The sequence below is a fragment of the Panulirus ornatus genome, chromosome 1 (assembly GCF_036320965.1).
Source record: "Panulirus ornatus isolate Po-2019 chromosome 1, ASM3632096v1, whole genome shotgun sequence".
Lineage (NCBI taxonomy): Eukaryota > Metazoa > Arthropoda > Malacostraca > Decapoda > Palinuridae > Panulirus > Panulirus ornatus.
The window spans coordinates 24,626,742-24,651,228 of record NC_092224.1 but is presented as its reverse complement, the minus strand read 5'-3'; the positions used below and the strand labels follow the sequence as shown (position 1 = coordinate 24,651,228).

At 39.7% G+C, this 24,487-nt stretch overlaps 1 protein-coding gene across 1 annotated transcript in view; it reads left to right on the top strand.

Annotated features, from left to right (window-relative positions):
• The window catches only part of l(2)34Fd (lethal (2) 34Fd), a 115,372-nt gene that overhangs the window by 29,439 nt on the left and 61,446 nt on the right, over positions 1-24,487 (top strand). Inside the window, exons 6-9 of the mRNA XM_071690884.1 lie at positions 2,502-2,595; positions 6,848-6,997; positions 7,684-7,803; positions 19,735-19,879. Of these exons, the coding sequence (XP_071546985.1) occupies positions 2,502-2,595; positions 6,848-6,997; positions 7,684-7,803; positions 19,735-19,879 (509 nt within the window). The remainder of the gene's footprint in view (positions 1-2,501; positions 2,596-6,847; positions 6,998-7,683; positions 7,804-19,734; positions 19,880-24,487) is intronic.

Below are 24,487 nucleotides of genomic sequence, written 5' to 3'. Positions count from 1 at the left end.
ATGTCTGGATCAGGTGTTTGCTTTGAAGAATGTATGTGAGAAATACTTAGAAAAGCAAATGGATTTGTATGTAGCATTTATGGATCTGGAGAAGGCATATGATAGAGTTGATAGAGATGCTCTGTGGAAGGTATTAAGAATATATGGTGTGGGTGGCAAGTTGTTAGAAGCAGTGAAAGTTTTTATCGAGGATGTAAGGCATGTGTACGTGTAGGAAGAGAGGAAAGTGATTGGTTCTCAGTGAATGTAGGTTTGCAGCAGGGGTGTGTGATGTCTCCATTGTTGTTTAATTTGTTTATGGATGGGGTTGTTAGGGAGGTGAATGCAAGAGTTTTGGAAAGAGGGGCAAGTATGAAGTCTGTTGGGGATGAGAGAGCTTGGGAAATGAGTCAGTTGTTGTTCGGTGATGATACAGCGCTGGTGGCTGATTCATGTGAGAAACTGCAGAAGCTGGTGACTGAGTTTGGTAAAGTGTGTGAATATAAGAGTAAATGTGAATAAGAGCAAGGTTATTAGGTACAGTAGGATTGAGGGTCAAGTCAATTGGGAGGTAAGTTTGAATGGAGAAAAACTGGAGGAAGTAAAGTGTTTTAGATATCTGGGAGTGGATCTGGCAGCGGATGGAACCATGGAAGCGGAAGTGGATCATAGGGTGGGGGAGGGGGCGAAAATTCTGGGAGCCTTGAAGAATGTGTGGAAGTCGAGAACATTATCTCGGAAAGCAAAAATGGGTATGTTTGAAGGAATAGTGGTTCCAACAATGTTGTATGGTTGCGAGGCGTGGGCTATGGATAGAGTTGTGCGCAGGAGGATGGATGTGCTGGAAATGAGATGTTTGAGGACAATGTGTGGTGTGAGGTGGTTTGATCGAGTAAGTAATGTAAGGGTAAGAGAGATGTGTGGAAATAAAAAGAGCGTGGTTTAGAGAGCAGAAGAGGGTGTTTTGAAATGGTTTGGGCACATGGAGAGAATGAGTGAGGAAAGATTGACCAAGAGGATATATGTGTCGGAGGTGGAGGGAACGAGAAGTGGGAGACCAAATTGGAGGTGGAAAGATGGAGTGAAAAAGATTTTGAGTGATCGGGGCCTGAACATGCAGGAGGGTGAAAGGCGGGCAAGGAATAGAGTGAATTGGATCGATGTGGTATACCGGGGTTGACGTGCTGTCATTGTATTGAATCAGGGCATGTGAAGCGTCTGGGGTAAACCATGGAAAGCTGTGTGGGGCCTGGATGTGGAAAGGGAGCTGTGGTTTCGGGCATTATTGCATGACAGCTAGAGACTGAGTGTGAACGAATGAGGCCTTTGTTGTCTTTTCCTAGCGCTACCCCGCACACATGAGGGGGGAGGGGGATGGTATTCCATGTGTGGTGAGGTGGCGATGGGAATCAATAAAGGCAGACTGTGAATTGTGTGCATGGGTATATATGTATGTGTCTGTGTGTGTATATATATGTGTACATTGAGATGTATAGGTATGTATATTTGCGTGTGTGGACGTGTGTGTATATACATGTGTATGGGGGTGGGTTGGGCCATTTCTTTCGTCTGTTTCCTTGCGCTACATCGCAAACGCGGGAGACAGCGACAAAGCAAAAAAAAAAAAAATGTGTGTATATGAGTGGATGGGCCATTCTTCGCCTGTTTCCTGGTGCTACCTCGCTGATGCAGGAAATGGTGATTTTGTATAATAATATAATGATAGTATATGTTAACGATGCATATCACAAGATCTTTAGCAAAGATATTTACATCCAGTATTTCTCTACCATTAATCCTATAGGCTGAAACTAAATTGGCAAGAATACTGTTTTCAACATATGTAATCAAACCTCTTGTATTAATAGTTAGGGCAGCTGGTAACTCAGAACTAATAAATGATGAAATGTATAATGGCAACTCATTCGACACTTTGGCCTCACTCCTGCACTCTTAAGCAAATTGTGCTGAAACGTTACAAAACTTCAACACATTATAAGATTGACAGTAGAAGATCAAGTATACTCCTGAAGTGAATTCTTCCATTGTTGTATAAATATCTTTGTAATTGTAAGTTTAAATACAGCTTGAATAAGTAATCCTGGAGTAAAGGGATCTTGGCAGCTTTTTCATGGAGAACAGTTATTGTTCAGACACCAGTACTCAAAGAGCTTACATGCAGTAATGTTGATGTGGAGTGAAAACTGATTTCATCTTTCAAGACATCAGTATGAAATGTAATTTTTATATAAATGACTTATGAGTACTGAAGTATGCTATGCTTCCTCTTCACTGTGGTAGAAAACATTCTAATGAATATAGATTGATTCTTTCGCTGAATAGTTGCCCTTATTATTTATTTGGATACCATGAAGATTTTGTAAAAACTACAGATTTCCTCCTATATGAGGAAATTTATGAAGCCATTATGCCTGATTATGAAATTTCAAAATTTTCAGAGAACTTTATTGATGTTTATATTTTTTCTTTTCTTTGATATATGTATATGTTTTTCTTTTCAGATTAGATAGTTATATGTCAGTGAAGCAGCTAGGTGTCACAGCCCTTGCCTTTAATGATTCTCTTACACTAGGTGTGGGCACACAAACAGGACAGGTAAAGTAAATTTTTTTCCATGGGAGTTTTGGTGGGATTAGGGCATGTCAGTTGTTGGCTGATTTTGCAGTTTTGGTGTTGAAGTTTAGCACTTTAGGAAATTTATTTGGATTGAGATGGATACCTTTTCAACTGATTTTGCACTTTTAAGCCTTGGAAGTGTAGGCAGAATTATGGCATGTCATTTGTTTGCTTATTTTATATTTTGATCAAATGTCTGTTCCATGGGAGGTTGGGCAGTATTGGGCAGGGCAGTTTCTGGCTGATTTTTCATTTAGGGGGCCAAAGATACATTTGAAGCTTTGGTACAATCATGGCTGGTCAGTTATTGGCCTGTTTTGCATTGTGTAGCCTAAGTTGTGTGCTCTTTGTAAGTTATTGATTTTGTGTGTCTTTAGAGAAAAAGTTCACCTCTAGCATGTGGTTTAATTAATTAGTTCCATCATAGCACTGTCACAGTTCATTAGTTGATGAATTATCCTTTTTAGTTGTGGGCTGTTGTGTCTAAATGTGTTTAGATGTAACTAAGATGAGAAGAAAAGAGAGGTAGGTAGTGTTTGAGGAAAGAAGCCTGAATGTTCTAGCTGTTAATGAAACAAAGCTCAAGGATAAAGGGAAAGAATGGTTTGTAACTATCTTAGGAGTAAAGTCAGGTTTTGGAGAAGCAGTACTGCTGAAGCAGGAGTTGTGCAAGTGTGTGAAAGAGTGTAAGGAAGTGAGTTTGAGACTGATGTGGGTAAAAATTGAATTGGATGGCAAGAGATGGGTGATTATTAGTGCTTATGCACTTGGCCTTGAGCACAAAGATCATGAGAGGCAAGTGTTTTAGGAGCTGAATGAGTGTGTCAGTAGTTTTGATGCAAGAGACTATGTATTAGTGATGAGTGATGTGAATGTTGCAGTTAAGGGTATAACTGAGGGTATGGGGTATTAATTATGAATGGAAATGGTTAACAGTTTGTGGAGTTGTGTGATGAAAAAGTACCAGTATTTGGGAATATCCAATATATGTATGAGAGTTGGAAGAATGGTCAGCAGGCATTATTGGATGACATAATAATTTAAAGGAATTTTAAAGAGAGATTTTTGGATGTAAGTGTGCTAAGAGGGGCAGCTTGTGGGATGTCTGATCACTATCTTGTGGAGGAAAGGGTGAAGATTTGTAGAGGTTTTTGGAAAAGAGAAAACATCGGTAAGAAGAGAGTGGTGGGAGTAAGTGATTTTAGAAAAGAGACTTGTGTGAAGAAATACCAGGAGAGCTTGAGTGTAGAATGGCAAAAGATTAGAGTAAATGAAGCAAGGTAATGGGTGAGAAATGGGAGGTACTTTCAGAAGCTGTACTGGCATACGTGAGAGATGCATGTGGCTTGCAAAAGGAGGAAGTTGGGTGGATTAAAAAGGGTAGTGATTGGTGGGTTGAAGTAAAGTTGCATATGAAAGAGAAAAGAAAGGCATTTGGGTGGTACTTACAGAGTAAAAGTGTAAATGCTTGGAAGATGTTTAAAAGAAAGCAGCAGAGATGGGATGAACAGGGACCAGTAAACTTTAGGGAGAATATGTTTTGGGAGTAGGTTAATAATGTGAAAAAGAACAAATGGGAACATCAGTGAAAGGGACAGAGGGGCAATTGGTAACAGCTATTAATGAAGTGAGAAGATGGAGTGATTATTTTGAAGGACTGTTGAAAGTTTTTGTCTATAAGGTGGCAGATGTAGGATGTTAGGGTCAGGTTAGTATAAGAAGTGAGTCATGGAGAGTGGTTTGGTGAAGAGAGAAGAGGTAGTTAAAGCCTTACCTGAGATGAAATGTGGCAAGTTGGCTGGAGTGGATTGTACTGCAGTTAAATTACTTTAGAAAAAGGTCATCTGTTTTGATTGGTTATTTAGGATTTTCAGTGTACATATGGATCATGGTGAGGTGCCTAAGATTTAGTGGAATGTACATATAAATGCAAAGGGGATAAAGGTGTGTTCAAACTACACTTCGAAGCTTTAGAATACCCTACCTTCCCATGTTTTTCCCAATAACTATGACTTGGCATATTTCAAAAGACAGGTCTTTCACTCCCAAAATTTGTAAATACTTTCCCTTGTCTTTTATTTTTCCATTTCATAATTCTCTGTATTTCAATTAAGGCCCAGCCTTTTTAAGGACTTTTGTTGGTGACTGGAACCTTCAACATAAAAAAAAAGTTGTATGGGAGAGCAGTAAGTAAGAGGGTGAAGGCATTTACAGAGAATCAGGTTTGGGAGGATTAGTGTAGTTTCAGAGGTGGTAGAGGATATATGGATCAGGTGTTTACTCCAAAGAATGTATGTGGATTTGTGTGTGACATTTATGAATTTGGAGAATGTATATGGTGGGGCTGGTAGAGATGCTTTGTGGAAGGTCTTGGTAATATATGATGAGGGAAGAAAGCTGTTACAAGCAGTAAGAAGTTTTTATCAAAGGTGTAAGGCATGTGTACTAGTAGGAGAGAGGAGAGTGAATAGTTCTAAGTGATAGTTAGTCTTTGGCAGGAGTGTGTGATGTCACCATGGCTGTTTAATTTGTTTATGGATGGGTTGATGAGGGAGGTAAATGTGAGAGTCTTGGAGTACGCAGTCTGAATGAGATGAGAGGGCCTGGGAAGGGAGTCAGTTGTTGTTTGCTGATGATACAGCACTGTTGGCAAATTCAGGTGAGAAACTGCAGAAGTTGGTGACTGAATTTGCAAAAGTTTGTGAAAAAAGGACTCTAAGTGTAAATGTGAATAAAGCAAGGGTATTAGATTTAGCAGGGTTGAAGGATAGGTTAGTTTGGGGTATGAGTTTCAGTGAAGAAAAATTGGAGGAAATGAAGTGTTTTAGATACCTTAGAGTGGACATGACAATGAATAGAACCATGGAAGTGGAAGTGAATGAGTGGCTGAGGGGGCAAACATTTTGGAAGCACTGAAGAATATGTAGAAGGAAAAATCATTATCTGGGAGGGAAAAAATAAGTATGTTTGAAGGTATGGTAGTCCCAACAGTATAGTATGGTTGTGAAGCATGGGTGAGGCTGTATGTAGGAGGGTGGAGGTGTTGGAAATTGAATGTTTGAGGACAATATGTTCTGTGAAGTTTTTTGATCGAATAAGTGATAAAAAGGTTAGAGAAAGGTGTAGCAATAAAAAGAGTATAGTTTGGCTGAAGAGGATGTGCTGAAATGTTTTGAACATATGGAGCAAATATATGAAGAAAGGTTTACAAAGAGGATATACTTGTCAGAAGTGTAGGGAACAAGGAGAAAGGGGAAACCAAATTAAAGATAGGATGGAGTGAAAAAGAATTTGACTGATCGGGGCCTGAACGTGCAGAAGGGTGAAGGGCATGCATGGGATAGAGTTAATTGGAACAGTTTGGTATACAGGGGTCAACCTGCTGTCAGTGGACCAGAACATGTGTGGGGTCAGGTTATGGATAGGTAGTTGTGGTTTTGGTGCATCACACATGACAGTTCAAATATGGATATAAGCAAATTTGGTCTGTCTTTATCTGTTCCTGGCACTACCTCATTAACATGGTTAAGTATGAAAAAATCAACCCCGTAAGCAGTGTAGACATAATCATACCTCCTCAGTTACCCCTTACCCATGTGGATTCGATGTATGTTTCAGTTATGAATTGAAGATACTAGTTATAGAGTTCAGTATAGGTGTAAAACATCCATGAAAAGTTATAGCTGATATATCTCATTTTATTGTTTTCTTTTAATTGTATTAGTGACAGTAATTTTCCATTGATGTGGAAAATTTGTGCTATGTGAATTAGCTCTTTACAGGATTTGATACAAATGCACTTTCCTCAGCTGTTGAGAATCTCGTAGGGTCAGTGAAACATGGTCTGTCTTCATGAGGCTTGCTTTATTATGTGAAGCAATATGCTGACAACTTACAGAAAGTTTGTTTTGTGGAGAAAACATTCTTCCAAGTTTCCAAGTTATGTTCCTCCTTAGAAATGTTGATTTTAGCCATGTTGTTCCACCCATATACCCTATATTTTAGCAGTGCATTGCCTTTGAAGATAGGGAATGCAAGCCTGATATCAATCTAGGGCTTGTCATGGTATATACTTAGTGGGAGGATGGCCCTCATGTTAATTTTCTTTTTTATTTTACTTTATAACCATCAATATTGGAATTGAAGTTTTTCTTATTGTTGTAAAATAAGTTTCGATTGTGTATGAAAGCTATTTCTTTTTGATTTCTATGCTTTTGTTTTACTTTCATAGGTACTTCTCTATGACATCCGGTCAGACAAACCCCTGCTAATAAAAGATCACAGTGATGGATTTCCTATAAAGGATTTGGAATTCCATAGCTCATGTGGGTTGGTTCTCTCCATGTCTTCAAAGATGGTCAAAATTTGGAATAAAGATTCAGTAAGTAAAATGAAAGGTATCCTTGTCCTCAGAATTATTGATGACTAGTTAAAAGTCTACAGTAGTTTTCATATTCTAATAGAAGTCATTCCCTAATGCTTTTGTCAAGGTTGATTCTGTAATTTACTTTGTATAAGGTAAACTAGGTGTTGTGTCTTGAAGCTGTTAGGAGTTTCAGGATTTAAGAACTTTGTACATTGCAGGTTATTAACTTAAGTATCTGGTCATCATATTACAGGGTGTCCCAAAATAATGTACTCACTTTTTGACACCCTATAACTCACTGATTTTTTTTTCTTTTTTCAGATCCAATTGACCCTAAAAAAATTCATTGAGTTATAGGGTGTCAAAATGTGAGTACATTTTTTGTACTCACTTTTTGACACCCTATAACTCCCTGAATTTTTTTTCTTTTTGCAGATCCAGTTGACCCTAAAAAAGTTCAGTGGGTTATAGGGTGTCAAAAAGTGAGTACATTTTTTTGGGACACCCTGTATATATCTGTTATGACCAACTTGATTTTGAAGAGGAATAGGGCATTTATTGGTTATAGATGCACTTGTATTTGTATGTATTATAGTTTGTAGTAATTAGAGTGCTTTAATGTTACTTGTGGACTTTCATTTGGCTGCTTTTATAGTATCTAAAGATGATGTTAATTGTACCATAATGTTTGCACATTGCAGGGAGCTCCACATACCAGCATCGAGCCAGGAGTAGACTGCAATGATCTTTCTTTAGTGTCAGATTCTGGAATGCTCTTCGTGGCCACCGAGGATAAAAAGATTCAGACATACTTCTTGCCTGTATGTATTTGTAATTACTCTATATGAAAAATCAAAGCTAAATCTGGTGGGATATTTATTAGCTTGTTATTAGTTAAGAAGAAAGAGTATAATGTGATAATGCTAAAGAAATTTACTGTTTTTAGAAGAGACTTTTGATATATAAGTAAGAGTACTATATTTTATCCCAAAATATACAGTAAAACCTCTGTTATCTGAAATGCTTGGGTAATCCGCCATTTCAAATGACAAAATTTCCTGTTATTCAAGTCTTTTAAACATAGTAATTAATTCAGAAATTGCAATACTTTAAGATATTGTACCTGTTTGTAATAATTATTATCCCTGGGGATAGGGGAGAAAGAATACTTCCCACATATTACCTGTGTGTCATAAAAGGCGACTAAAAGGGGAGGGAGTGTGGGACTGGAAGTCCTCCCCTTCAGTTTTTACTTTTCCAAAAGAAGGAATAGAGAAGGAGGCCAAGTGAGGATTTTTCCCTCTTAGGCTCAATCCTCTGTTCTTAATGCTGCCTTGCTAATGTAGGAAATTGCAAAGATGTATGACCTGTTTGTAAATGTTTTACATAGATGATACTTAAATATATGGAAGCAAATAAGCAATTGAAATTGAAGTCCTTCATAAGAGCCACATGGGACTTGCCCTTAGCCAGCCTCTTGCTCAACTCCATCTTTTTTAAGGCTTAGGAAGTTCCTCTAGCACTTCATGCAAGACATAGATGGCTTTAAAGAACTGTAAGGCATTTGCTTATGATGCTTGAAAGGGGGCTATTATCCACAGTAGTAATCCAGGGTGCACAGAATGCATAAATGTGCAAGACTAGCACACAATGCCATGCCAGAAAGCTCATCGGAGACGGTAAACAATCATCAGTACAAAAAAATTCTGGTTGGTGAGTACACTAATCACTGTGGCACAGTGCGTATGCTATTGAAATATTATTTTGTATCATTTTTATTTTTCTGGATTTTTTTATGGTAATCAAGAGTTGCCAGATGAAATTGAAAATATATGTTGCTTTCAACATTTTATTGTATTAAATTATAGATAACAGAGGTTTTTCTGTACCGTGAAGATGGAGGATTGCACGCACTGTTATGATGAATGTGAAGAAGAAAAACAAGGAATTCATTTGACAGGTTTTATATCAAATCTTTCTTTTAAGTGGTTAAGCAGTGCTTGCATATAAAGTACTTACCGAGATCTGTATATGATTTTAGAATGTGTTTGAATTAATGATGTTTAAGAAAATTATTTGAAGTAAAACTCTGTTCTAACAGACTAAGTGGGCAGATGGGTTACATCCAGAATTTTTTCAAGGAACATTAACATAAATGGATTATAAACAAGTGTAATGGAAATTTGCCTTATTCCTTTGATGATAACTGTATTTATAGGTCACCTCCTTGAGGCTGGAGGTGTGCAGGGAGTAGCAAAGACTACTCTGGATGAGAACAAATTCATTCTTGGGTGTATTTGGATTTCCTTCAGTCCCAGAGGTTGAGAGGGAAGCTTCATTGAAGGTGGAAGCTGGAAATGCTGATTGTCCACTCATTGCCTTGGACCTTATGGGAGACTGCTAAGGCTTGAAAAAGTTGTCAATGTTTGACTGCTTCAGCAAGTCCTGTTGCATCCTAACCAGGCTATACCTGCTTCTCATTATATGTTCATGTAAGGTATTGTTTTCGTGGACAGTGAACCTGAGGAGGGTGCCAATAGTAGCCAAAGTATCATTGAACCTCACTTCTGGGGGGTCACCATTGTCTTCCTCTTCCATTTCTTTCTCCAAATGACCGATGGACTTCCTTGACCGTTTTGTCATCAGTAAGTTAGGCTGATTATCATTCTTGATTATCATTCTTGAACCACTACTTCATATTTCTTCCACTTCAAAGTTGTCTCCAGCTTAGCTGAGGACTCCTTTAAAATCTTTAAGATCTTCCTCAAATTCAGGCTCCTCTTTAGGTTTCTGCAGCACCTTGTTCCAGTCATGTTGAAGGGGCTTCCAGAGGGACAGAGTTCTAGGCATCATCCCATTTAGAATTTGCATCCTTGATGCTGTAGATATTTAGGATATGTAGGTTCTGTTTGGCTTGTCTTTCTCCTCTTCAGGGCTGACATTGATCACAAAACACTGGTTCAAGTTCCATTTCCTGTAGAATCTCCTAGAACATACAATGATTTCCTGATCCATCGGCTGGATTTAGGTGGTGGTGCTGGCAGGGGGGAATGTTGTCTTGATCTGTCCATCCCTGCTGAACAGTTTACTTGAACCTGGATGGGCTGGATCATTGCTAAGGAGCTGCTCAGCCCTCACTTCTTGTGGGGCCACCTTTATAATATTCGTGATTACCTCTTATACTGGGAACAAAGTGCTTGTAGGACCGGTCAGAGAAGAAATCTTAAGTAAACCATGTGGTCTTGTTCCCATGATATAGCACAGGGAGATGGCTTAGGAGATTGTTGATGATGCAAGGTTTCTTGCTTCTACCCGCAGACTTTACAACTGCATTTGACAAATGTAACCATGCAATAATAACACATGAAATGCAAAACACGGGTATAACTAGAAAAATTAGGAGATGGATATGCAACTTAGTAACTAATAGATCACAACAGGAAGTTATAAACCTTGTCATATCCAGTGCCTACATAGTGAAAAGTTCAGTTCCCAAAGGGACTCTACTTGCATGCCTCCTGCTCCTCATTCTTGTATCTGACATTGATGCAAACATGAGCCACTGTTCCATATCATCCGTTGCAGGTGATACAAAAACAGTTATAAGAATCACATCTCTAGAAGATGCTGAAAGGCTACAAAGAGATATGAATGAAGTCTTGTAACTAGACAACTGAAAACAACATGCTTTTAAATGCAGATAAATTTTAACTCTCCTAGTATGGGAAAAATGAAGAAATGAAAACAGTGCAGGATTTTTGTCAGACACAGATGTTGTCATAGACCAGATGAATAATGTGAAAAGACCTTGGAGTGGTAATGTCTGACAAGCTAAACTTCAGCAAACAACCAAACAACAGTTGACTCATGCAGAAGGATGACTTGCTGGATCCTGTGGACCTTCAGGATAAGGAAAGAAAACCTGATAATGATATTATTCAAGACACTAATTCTTTTGTGAATTGAGTATTGCTACATTCTAGTATCACCCTATGGCGTGTATTAAATTGTAGATTTAAAAATTGTCCAGAAAGCTTTCACAACCCATATTGATGTAGTAAATGAATTCAGTTAATGGGAACAACAAAAAATAACATCCTACTGGCATGACAGGCATGGGAGACTTTGTGAAATACTACTTCTGAAATCCAAAGGTGCCATATGCATGAAAAGAGAGATCACTTTAATCATCTAGTGCTCAAGACTCTCCAACACCTTGCCATGTTCCATCAGAAACAGCATGATATGCTTGGTAGGGAAGTTCAAGTGCATTGGACAGGGATTTACAAAGGGTTCAAGTCCAATCAGGTTATGGGGGGCCATGTGGGCCTGAGGGCTGCTGCTTCCAACAGCTTTGTTGACCAGTGACTCAATCCAGCAGCCTGGACTGTAGAATCAAGACTCCCGAAGACTTTATGAGGTATCCATGAGGCTGTTGTTGTTGATGAGTTTTTAGCTTTATATAAAATGATATTACATGACAGCTAGAAACTGAATGTGAACGGAAGTGGCCTTTGTTGTCTTTTCCTAGCGCTACCTCGTGCACATTTGGGGGGAGGGGGATGGTTATTTTCATGTGGGGCGGGGTGGCGATGGGAATGAATAAAGGCAGACAGTATGAATTATGTGCATGTGTATATATGTATATGTGTGTGCGTGTATATATATATGTATACGTTGAGATGTGTAGGTATGTATATATTGCATGTGTGGATGTGTATGTATATACATATGTATGTGGGTGGGTTGGGCCATTCTTTCGCCTGTTTCCTTGCGCTACCTCGCTAACGCAGGAGACAGCGACAAAGCAAAATAAAATAAAATAAGATGAAATAAAATAAAATGGTTTCACAGCACTCATGTCAGCGTTCATTACTTCCTCATTCACTTTCTTGCCCACCAGGCATATGTCAGTTGCAGAGACGATGGAGTCATCCTTGTATGGCATAAAAATGACTGATCTGCCAAGCCCAGCTGAGTGGCAGAATTATTGGCGATTAACACTACCCACTGAGATTCCCTCAGCATTGTATTGCTGGTATCACTTAAAGCACATCACTCTTAAGTTGTTCATGCATTCCCTTCCTCATAACTTTTGTAGAAGAGGAAGGGTTATTGTCCTGAAAACTAACAAATTTCCTTGTTTTGCTACTTACCTCATGCTCATGATGACTGATCATTTTCAGCTCCTAAGCAATATTGAGGTCTTTCCTGGACCTCTTTGTATGTGCAACATTGCTGTGGCTCTTGTTTGCTATGGTGTATCCTGAAAAAATAGGCTTTGTTAAGAAAAAAAAAATGCTGTGAGAACACAAGGGCACTGAGTTTGTTTTTCTTGACTAAGTTTATGTTTATCTCTTGACTAATGAGCAGTGTCTTGCTGGGTCTTGAAATTTCTACCCAGATTATCTTTTTTAGGTGTGGATGTACAAAAATCAGTCCTGTACCATTAGAATATTGTAAATTGATGTAAACTAAGTGCAATGTGTGCAGGGAGAACATTGTATGTGGACATATAAGAAAAATGAGCCCTGAGGTGATGTGCAACAAGCTGTAACATGTCCTGATGGCCAAAATTTATTTGATCTCAGATTTAATGTAGTGGGGTCCAGATAAAGTTAAAATGGGGTTTTACCGTAACTGAATCAGTTTGAACCAGAAATTTTATTAATGAAAGAGGCTGACTTATGAGGTTATTTCTTGACCTTTTGAAGTTGAATTTCATGAGTTACAAATTTAAAGAAACATGTAAAATTAGAGTATACCTAAATGTAATAATGTATTAGGTACTGTATTCCACAGTAAATATAATTAATAGAACAAGATATTAAGCAACATTTAATGGAAGAAGATGCATGATTAAATAGTTCTATGGCTTGTAACTATGGATAATTAATTGTTTGTTGGACTAGTAATTGTGTAGTAGATAGAAGTATGTTATCATGGTATTGGGGGAGTTATATGCTGGAAGCATTGAAAGATATACATATAAGTAATGTGTGGGAAGGAAATATCACAGATCATAGTTGATATGATTTTAACTCCATTGCTTCAATGGTTCAAATATCCAGGGTACACTGTGTGTGCAGTACGTTCTCAGATACTTTGAAAAAAATCCCTGAGTTGTTATTATGATTAATTAGATCATAGTTTTCTGAACAAAATTGCATACCACTCAACTGGATGAAACATTGTTTACATTTACATACCCTTTAACTTCTGCTGCTTTGCTGCCAAGCATGTGAGGTAATGTAGTACTCTCAGGTATATGTAGTAAGATATTTGGCACTTTTGGAAATCTTTTTGTCATATATGATGTCATATATGATGTATACTGGGGTCGATGTGCTATCATTGGACTGAACCAGGGCATGTGAAATGTCTAGGGTGAACCATGGAAAGGTGGCTGTGTGCTGATGTAGCTGTGAACTGATGCAGCTGTGCACTGATGTGGCTGTGTACTGATGTAGCTGTGTACATATCTGGCTGTGTACTGATGTGGGTGTGTCTGTGGGTCCTGGATGTGGATAGGGAGCACCTCCTTTATTCCAGACAAAATTACATGAGGGAACTTGAAATTACTGCGGCCACCAGACTTGTTTACTGGGCGACCACAAATGGCGTTGTGTGTAGGGTGCGCTTATTTACATTCTTTACACTGCACTTGTTGGTGTTGATACTGCAATTCTGTGAGATTCCTAGCTTGTTTTGCTTAGATTTAACCCTAGCTATGGCTTCAAAGACATATGAGAGTGTCAGTCATGTCAAACGTAAAACACTAATCCATATCGATCCAAGATAAAGTAGCAGTATTGAAAAAGTGGACCCTGATGTTTTGGTGTGTAAACTGTGTGACATCTACAATATTGGTTCATCAACTGTTTATGATATAAAGAAGCAAAGAGAGAAAATACTGAAATTCTATGCCGACAGCAATTCCAAGAAACAAATGATGATTAGAAAAACTATGAAAGATGGTAAGAGTACCGAGCACGATCGAGTAATGATGGAATGGTTTCGACAGAGTGGGAGGGATGGAGTGGACTTTTCAGGTAGCATGATAATGGACCAGGCTAAGTTGTTCCATAAAGAAGTTAAATTACAACATGGGCATGACTGTAGTGAAGGATGGCTTCAAAGATTCAAGAAGCGTCATGGAATTTCCATGAATATAGAGTGCGGAGAAAAGCGTTCTGTAAACCGCAAAGGAGCTGCTAAGTATGTGGATGAATTTGTGAAACTTGTAGCTGATGAGCACCTCAGTCCTGAGCAGGTGTATAATGCAATGCAAACCTAGGAAAACACTAACAACAAAAGACGAAGAAGACCCCACAGGATTCAAACAATCTAAGGACAGATTTACCATTTTAGGGTGCTCAGACGTTTAATATTTGTTTGATTTAGATTTCTAGCAGTCCCATTTTATACTTTAGACACGTGGGAGATGTATAATTCGTGGGTTAGAGATGAGTTGATGAGTTATTACTTGACCACGGTTGGTACAGCAAGGCTTTGGAACCAAGAGTGTTGGAAAATCGGTGGTGTACTTGTATATAAATAAATTAATAGATAAATGAATATAAAATATGATGTTTAAGGGTTCTTATTGCTAACATCTGTTACCTTGTATAGTTGTGTGATTGGGAATACCTGGTATAAAAAGAGGAATATTCATGAGTGTATGTGTGAGAGTATGAAAGATATCAGTGGCCATTATTGGATTGCATATTAACTGATTGGTGATTAGAATAGAGACTTTTGATTATGAATGCTGAGAGGGGCAGCTGGTGGGATGTCTGATCACTACCTTGTGGAGGTGAGGGTGAAGATTTTTAGAGTCTTTTGGAAAAGAGGAAACAATGTGGGAGAGAAGAGATTGGTGAGAGTAAGTGAGCTTGGAAAAGAGACCTTTAAAGAAAGACCAGTGTAGAATGGCAAAAGGTGATAGTAAATGAAACTAGGGTTATGGTTGAGGAATAGGGGGTGTTTAGTGAAGCAGTGCTTGTATGTTTCATAGATACGCAGACCACACAGACCCAAGGTTTCAATTGAGGTGGTCTTGCCTTGATGCTACTTTAAAAGAAAAAAATGCAGTCCCCTTAAAAGTAGTAAAAGAAAAGGATAGTAAAGCAAAGGCTCTCTCCCCACCCTCCTTTCCCTCCAGCATTGCGCTAGATGGGAAATAGGCAAAAAAAATACCTTGCAGGATTAATGTGCATGAAGGAAATTTTTATAAGAAATTCATAAGGTAGAATGAACATGAATATGTCTTGCATCCCATCATCAATGACATGCATCCCTTCCCTTTTTGTCATAAAGACAAGAGTAAGGATAAACTTAAGCTCCAGCCTCTCAAGTCACCTGATGTTGAAGGATGATATAGTAATTCTTACATATTCTATCAAAGCAGGTGACATGGTTTAATCAGTTTTGGTATTTTATTGCAGCCAGGGAGAGATCAGTGGTTTTGAAGGTAGCATACAACACGTCTGTGATACATTGACTGATTAAATGAATTGTTCACTACAGGAGGATTACAAGTGATGAATAAGCCTAATTTTAAAGGTATTAAGGGTGTTATTCTTAACATTATTTTATGGAAGCTCATTCCATGCATCAGTAATGTCGTTGGCAAAGAAATATTTTGTACAGTCCAGATCAACTCGGTGACCTTTATGTTCATTTTCTCTTGTTGGTATTGCTGGCATTACGGTAAAAGAATTTTCAATATTGACATAGTTGAATTCTTTAAGTATTTTAAACATTCTATTAAATTGCCCTGGATATCAGTACTTCCACCTCTTGCTCAGGGAGAGCAAATTCAATTCTTGCAGTCTTTCCTCATGTGGTTTGCTATGCAAAGAAGGAATCAATTTAATTATTCTTTACTAAACTGCTTTCAATTTAAGAATATCCTTGCTCAAGTGGTGGTCCCAAAACTTTACTGCATATTCGAGATGTGTTCTAACTAGACTTAGGTAAAGTGGCAATACCACACCCTTGCTTTTTTATGTAAAGTTTCTTTTAATAAATCCGAATATCCTATTTGCTTTGTGGACAGTTCATTACGGTGCTGGGAGAACTTGATGTTGCCTGAGAGAGTGATCCCTAGATCCCTCACACTAGGGGGTTTCCTTTATCTTGTAGCTCATCAGTTCTTGATCGATTTTTTGTTAGGCTTCATACTTGTAACAGCTGATATCTTTTGATGTTAAATGGTGTTTGCCATTTTCTAGATCAATCAGCAATTTTATGTAGATCTTGTAATCGTAGCCTATCTTTTTCAGTTAACATGGCTATGCCATTATTTGTCTCATCTGCAAATTTGAACACTAAGTTGTTCAGCCCTTTGTCAATATCGTTAATTTAAATGATAAAGAGTATAGGCCAAGTACAGATCCTTGGTGAACCCCATTAGTAATGGGTGACCGTGGTGATGATTCACCATTCATTATGACTGCCTCCTATCACTTTACCAAACCAGGGTCCTATCCAGTTTCTTGTGCAACCATTAATGCCTAAGGCTTGGACTTTATTCATTGATTTAACTCGAGAGACTTTGCCGAATGCTTCTGGAAGTCCAGAAATATAATATCTATTGCTTTTGTCTTATCTTAGGTATTGAATTATGTATGATGAAATTCAAGAATGTTTGTAAGGCATGATCTATGCCTCTAAAACTATGCTGTGTATTGTTGATGAGACTTTGTTGTTCCAGGTAGGCTACGATTTTATTTCTAATAATCGACTCGAGAAGTTTACCTATAAGTGATTTGAGGCTAATCAGACGGTAATTGCTAGGCACTTTGTGGCTTTTATTTTTGCATATAGGAATGACGTGGCGATGGGAATGAATAAAGGCAGACAGTATGAATTGTGTACATGTGTATATATGTATATGTCTGTGTGTGTATATATGTGTATACGTTGAGATGTATAGGTATGTATATTTGCCTGTGTGGACGTATATGTATATACATGTGTATGTGGGTGGGTCGGGCCATTCTTTCATCTGTTTCCTTGCGCTACCTCGCTAACGCGGGAGACAGCGACAAAGCAAAATAAATAAATAAATAGATAGGAATAACTTTTGCTTGTGTCCAGTCCAACTGGACTATTCCATCATGGAGGGTGTTACTGAAAGTATAGGTTAACAGTCTGGCACAAGAGATGCATGTGACATGCAAAAGGTGGAAGGTGGGCAGATTAGAAATATCAATGAGTGGTGGGATTAAGATGTAAAGCTGCTTGTGAAAAGGAAAAGAGGGGTTTATGGGCAGTATATGCAGAGAAGGAGTGCAAGTTATTAGAAGATGTTTAATAGAAAGGAGCAGAAGGTCAAGAGGAAGATGCAGGGGTTTGAAAAAAGGGTGAATGAGAGTTGGGGTTGGTAAGTATCAGTGGACTTTGGGGAGAGTGAGCTGTTTTGGAATGAGGTCAGTAATGTGCAAGGAGTGGGAGAACACATGGGAACATTGGTCAGGGGGCAAGGGGAGAGGTGTTTACGGATAGGGATGAGGTGAGGAGATGGAGTGAGTGTTTTAAGGGACTGCTGGGCGTGTTTGATGATGAGGTGGTGGATACAGGGTGTTTAGGTTAGGGTGGTGCGCAAAGTGATTGTCATGGAGAGTGGTTTGGAGAAGGGAGTGAAGGTGGTGAAAGCTTTATGTGAGCTGAGGTGTGGCAGGGTAGCTGAAGTGGATGGCGTTGCAGTTGAATTTCTTAGGAAAGTTGGTGACTGTTTTGGTGATTGGTTGGTTGGAGTTTTGAGTGCGTATGTGTGTGGATCATGGTGAGACATCTGAGGATTTCGAAGTGTTGAAGTGCAGGTGTGGTGCCACTGGATGGGGGCATTGGGAGGGGGGGAGTCTTCTAACTACAGAGATGTGGGTTTGTTGAGTGTGCCTGGTGAATTGTGTGCAGGAGTGATGGTTAGGAGGTTAGGGGCATATGCAAAACATCAGACTGGGGAGGAGCAATTTGGTTTTAGAGGTGGTGGGGATGTGTGAATCAGGTATTTGCTTTGGAGAGTGTGTGTAAGAGGCGCTTAGAAGGGCTGATGGATTTGTGTGAGGTGTTTATGGATCTGGAGGAGACATGTGATGCAGTTGATGGAGATACCTTATAGAAAGTTAAAACAATATATGGTGTGGGACAAAAGTTGCTGGAAGCACTGGGAAGTTTTTGTTAGAGGTGTAGGGCATGTTTATGAGTAGGAGGAGAGGAGAGGTGAGTGATTGGTCCTTGGGGAAGGTTGGTCATTGATGGGTGTGTATGATGTCACTTTGGCTGCTTGGTTTGTTTGTGGTTTCGTTGGGGGGGGGGGGCAGATGCAGGGGTCTTGGAGAGAGGGGCAAGTGTGCAGTCTGTAGGAGGTGAGGGGCATGGGGGGTCAATCCATTGTCATTTGCTTTTGATATAGCACTGGTGGTGGATTTGAGTGGGAAACTGCACAGGTTGGTGACTGAGTTTGGAGGAGTGCATGATGGCAGGAAATCGAGAGTAAACATGGGTAAAAGTAAGGTTTTTGGGTTTGATATGATTGAGTGAGAGGTTGGTTGGTTTGTGAGTTTGAATGAAAAAAGTTTGGAGGTGAAGTATTTTAAATACCTGGGAGTGGACATGGTAGTGAATGGAATCATTGAAGTGGGGTTGAGGAATGGGGTGGGATGGCTTAGGCTCCTGGGGCACTGAAGAGTGTGTGGAGGGGTAAATCATTGTCTGGGGAAGCAAGGCTGGGTGTTTTTAGGGGTATAATGGTCTCAACAGTGTTTTATGGATGCAAGGCATAGGTTGTGGATGGGAATGTGCTAAGGGGGTGGATTTCTTGGAGGTGATGTGTTTGGGTGCAGTATGTTGTGAGGGGTTGTTTGAGGGATGGTAAGATTGAGTGAGTAATGGAAGGTTGGGGAAGTAGTATGGTAATAAGATTATGGTTAAGGGAGCTAAAGTGGCTTGGACTTGTGGAGAGGATGAGTAGGGAGGGTTTGGCAGGGGCAATATGTATGTCAGGGTTGGAGAGAGCAGGGAGAGCTGATAGACCAAATTAGAGATGGGAAGATGGAGTGAAGAAGATTTTGAGTGATTGGTGGCCTGAACAAACGTGAAGGTGAGGGGTGTGTGCAGGGTGGAGTGGGTGTACAGGGGTTGACATGCTGTCACTGAACTGAATCAGGACATGTGAAGTGGATGAGATGAATCATAGAAAGGTCTGTGGGGCCTGGTTGTGGATGGGGAGCTGTGGTTTCAGTGCGTTACACATGACAGATAGAGAATGGATGTCAATAAATGTGGTCTTTCTTTGGCTGTTCCTGTGTTACCTCACTAATGCAGGAAATGACAATCAAGTATGAAAAAAATCACCTATCTTTAAGAGGGTCACAGCTGCTAGAATTGTTATATAATGTGAGGCTTAGATCTTTTGCAGACCTCTTTGTTATCTTCACATAAATGTACTGTAGTATGTAGAATATTTAGACTTGCATTTGGTTACAATGTGAAGGATACCACTACAGCATTAATGGCTGTATATTTCTCCTCGAGGTAGAGGCAGCTAATTCAAGAATTGAAAAAAGAGTTAATGGATGAGTTAAGATATGAAATGCTCTACTTTTTCAGATTCCCAGTATAAGAAAATTAAATAAATTTTTTTTACAGATGATATGGCTTTTTCTGCCTCGAAAGTTTATTGTTTGTAGATATATATTTATCTTTTGGATGCTGTTCAGTAAAAGTAGCTTCTCCCATTTCAGAGTCTAGGTGCTGCTCCTAAATGGTGTTCACATCTTGATGCTCTGATCGAAGAGTTGGAAGAAGAAGAAGCTCCAGCTCATTATGATGATTACAAGTTTGTCACAGAAGATGAACTTAAGCAGCTTGGTCTCCATGACCTCATTGGTGAGTCAGTGGTCCCTGTATCATGAAGACATTTCATGTTGAAATGGTTTGGACATATGGAGAGAATGAGCGAGGAAAGGTTGACAAAGAGGATAAATGTGTCAAAGGTGGAGGGAACAAGAAGTGGGAGACCAAATTGGATGTGGAAGGATGGAGTGAAAAAGATTTTGAGCGATTAGGGTCTGAACATACCGGAGGATGAGCGGTGTGCAAGGAATAGAGTGAATTGGAATGATGTGGTGTACCAGGATCGATTTGCTGTTAGTGGACTGTACCAGGGCATGTGTAACATCTTTGGTAATCCATGGAAAGGTCTGTGGAGCCTAGTCTGTGGTAGCTGTGGTTTTGGTGCATTACACATGATAGCTAGAACCTGAGTGTGAACAAGTGTTGCCTTTTTCATCTTTTCCTGGTGCTGCCACTCTGAAGCAGGGGGTAGCAATGCTGTTTCCTGTGGGATGGAGTAGCTACAGGAATGGATGAAGACAAGCAAATGTGAATATGTACATGTGTGTATATGTATATATCTGTATGTGTATGTATATGTGTATATGTTGATATGTATATGTATGTATATGTGCATGTATGGGCGTTTATGTATGTATATGTGTTTATGAGTGGATAGGCCATTCTTTGTTTGTTTCCTGGTGCTACCTCGCTTATGCGGGAAACAGTGATCAAGTATAACATATAAAAAATATAAATAAAAACACTTCATGATTTTTTTGCTTCACATTTATTAGATATTTTCCAGCCAGAGGTAGCATTATGACATGTTTTTGTGATTATTTCAAGTATAGGAGATCCTAATTGTGTTATGAACCAATTTTGGTAGTAAAAGGTTTTTTAGGAACTTAGATTTGCTTCGTGATATCAGTATAAGGCCTATTCCTTGTGGTGAATATGAATCTTGGGGTGAAAAGTTGATGTAGGATCATTAAATGATGCAATTAAGCCTTTAGATTACTTCATGTTTAAAATGCTTAATAATTTCCAAAAATACTATATGGTTGCAAGGCATGGGCCATAGATAGGGTTGTTTGGAGGAGGATGGATGTGTAGGAAATGAAATGTTTGTGGACAGTATGTGGTGTGAGGTGGTTTGATTGAGAAATGTTTGTGGACAGTATGTGGTGTGAGGTGGTTTGATTGAGTAATTAATGAAAGGGTAAGAGGGATCTGTGGTAATAAAAGAGTGAGGTTGAGAGAACAGAAGAGGGTGTGTTGAAATGGTTTGAACATATGGAGAGAATGAATGAGGAAAGGTTGGCAAAGTGGATATATACTTCTGAGGTGGAGGGAAAAAAAATGGGAGACCAGTTTGGAGGTAGAAGGATGGAGCAAAATAGATTTTTGGCATTTGGGACCTGAACATACAGGAGGGTGAAAGGCTTGCATGGAATAGAGTGAACTGGAATATTGTGGTATACTGGGGTTGACTGGAGTGGACTAAACCAGGGCATGTGAAGTGTCCTGGGTAAAGCTTGGAAAGGTGTGTGGGACCTGGGTTTGGATAGGGAGCAGTGGTTTCGGTACATTACACATGACAGCTAGAGAATGAGTGTGGGTGGATATGGCCTTTTTTGTGTGTTTCCTGGCACTACCTTGCCGATGCAGGGGGTGGTGATGCTGTTTCCTATGGAGCAGGGTGGCACCGGGAATGGATGAAGGTGAGCACGTATGAATCTGTGTGTGTGTATATATGTATATGTATGTGTATGTGTATATATATGTATATGTATGTATATGTTGATATGTATCCCTGGGGATAAGGGAGAAAGAATACTTCCTATGTATTCCCTGTGTGTTGTAGAAGGCAACTAAAAGGGAAGGGAGAGGGGGCAGGAAATCCTCCCCTCTCGTTTTTTTTTTCTTTTTTTTTTCCAAAAGAAGGAACAGAGAAGGGGGCCAGGTGAGGATATTCCCTCAAAGGCCCTGTCCTCTGTTCTTGACGCTACCTCGCTAACACGGGAAATGGCAAATAGTATGAAAGAAAGATGTTGATATGTACACATGTCAACATTGCATTATGTGTGAGAGGGGCAGAGCTATGAGCATGCCCATAGAAACAACTGTGAGTTGTCTTTTATCATTAGTAGGAAATTGATAAATGTTGATGGTCTACTTGAGTTTGTACCATTCTGATACACTACTGCCGAAGGTTTTCATGCTCTCTATCTGTAATGGCAGAAGCGAAAGGACTTGACAAAAGAGCAAATAGCTGCAATTATTAGTCTGTACAAGGCACAGAGGCTAGTGAGAGAAATTTGAGAATTGTCAGTGTTAGTGTCCAATCAGTTCAGGTATGTTCAGAAGATTTCACTACAGTGGAGGTAAGGCAATGCCAGCACACAAGGGAAGCCCCGGGAAGGCTCAGAAGACTTCACCATGCATACTAACCATCCTGGAATGTCAGCTGGAAGCTCATCCATGATTGTCAGCTCAAAACTTAAAAGAAAAAAGCTAGGACTGCTTGATGAAGTGTCAGTAAGGACCATTCATCAACACATCCACGATGACCTTAACTTCAGCTACCATCGTACCTGAAAGAAGCCTCTCCACACCCTTGTGCAGAGGCACCCTTGGATCATGTTTGCTAAGACATACCTTCAGGGGGTTAAGACCAAGTGGAAGCACATACTATGGAGCGACAATGCCACGTTTTCTGTGATTGGGAACCAAATTGTCATGTTTATTGGCGCCCCAGGAGTGACCCTCTTGATTCCAAGTACACTTTCAGTACTGTTAAACACCCTGGTTCTCTCATTGTTTGGGTTGTTTTTCCAATTTTAGAACTGGTGACCTTGTCCTTCTGCCCAGACATCAAACCATGAATCAACACAACTACCTCAAGCTACTGATGGGCTGTTTATCAGAATGCTTATGTTTGTGGACATGTTCATGCAGAATGGCATTCCTTGCCATATGGCAAAATCTGTGAAGCAGTTGCTTATTGACATCAGTGATTGGTCTGGAAACAGCCCAGATATCAATCCAATAGAGAACTTTGGAGCATCGTTAAGTGCTGAATTTCAGTGAAGGATACTAGCAGTGGCCCCAAGCTTGAGGTGGCCGTTTGTGAAAAGTGGCATAATTTGGACCCACGGCTTCTCAAGAACTTGGCAGAATTGGTGTCTTCATGCCTGCAAGAATGTATAAAGAGGAAAGGGAAGCAAATTACCTGTCAAAACTGTATATAGATAAAGCTAGTGAATAGTTTATTTTATTTTTTTTCTTTTATTTTGCTTTGCTGCTGTCTCCCGTGTTAGCGAGGTAGCACAAGGAAACAGACAGAAGAATGGCCCAACCCACCCACATACACATATGTATACATACACGTCCACACACGCAAATATACATACCTCTACATCTCAACGTATACATATATATACACACACAGACATATACATATATACATATGTACATAATTCATACTGTCTGCCTTTATTCATTCCCATCGCCACCCCACCACACATGAAATAACAACCCCCTCCCCCTCATGTGAATGAGGTAGCGCATGGAAAAGACAACAAAGGCCACATTCGTTCACACTCAGTCTCTAGCTGTCATGTAATAATGCACCGAAACCACAACTCCCTTTCCACATCCAGGCCCCACAGAACTTTCCATGGTTTACCCCAGACGCTTCACATGCCCTGGTTCAATCCATTGACAGCACGTCGACCCCGGTATACCACATCGTTCCAATTTACTCTATTCCTTGCACATCTTTCACCCTCTTGCATGTTCAGGCCCCGATCACTCAAAATCTTTTTCACTCCATTTTTCCACCTCCAATTTGGTCTCCCACTTCTCCTCGTTCCCTCCACCTCTGACACATATATCCTCTTGGTCAGTCTTTCCTCACTCACTCTCTCCATGTGCCCAAACCATTTCAAAACACCCTCTTCTGCTCTCTCAACCACACTCTTTTTATTACCACGCATCTCTCTTACCCTATTATTACTGACTTGATTAAACCACATCACACCACATATTGTCCTCAAACATCTCATTTCCAGCACATCCACCCTCCTCTGCACAACTCTATCTATAGCCCATGCCTTGCAACCTCATAACATTGTTGGAACCACTATTCCTTCAAACATACCCATTTTTGCTTTCCGAGATAATGTTCTTGACTTCCACACAATCTTCAGCGCTCCCAGAACTTTCACCCCTCTCCCACCCTATGATTCACTTCCACTTCCATGGTTCCATCCACTGCCAAATCCACTCCCAGATATCTAAAACACTTCACTTCCTCCAGTTTTTCTCCATTCAAACTTACCTCCCAATTGACTTGTCCCTCAACCCTACTTTACCTAATAACCTTGCTCTTATTCACATTTACTCTCAGCTTTCTTCTTTCACACACATCAACAAACTCAGTCACTAGCTTCTGCAGTTTCTCACACAAATCAGCCACCAGCGCTGTATCACCAGCGAACAACAACTGACTCACTTCCCAAGCTCTCTCATCCACAACAGACTGCACACTTGCCCCACTTTCCAAAACTCTTGCATTCACCTCCCTAACAACCCCATCTTTAGTATCTTAATTTGTATGCATTGGCTCCCACGCACATAATGCACTGTCAAAGTTTG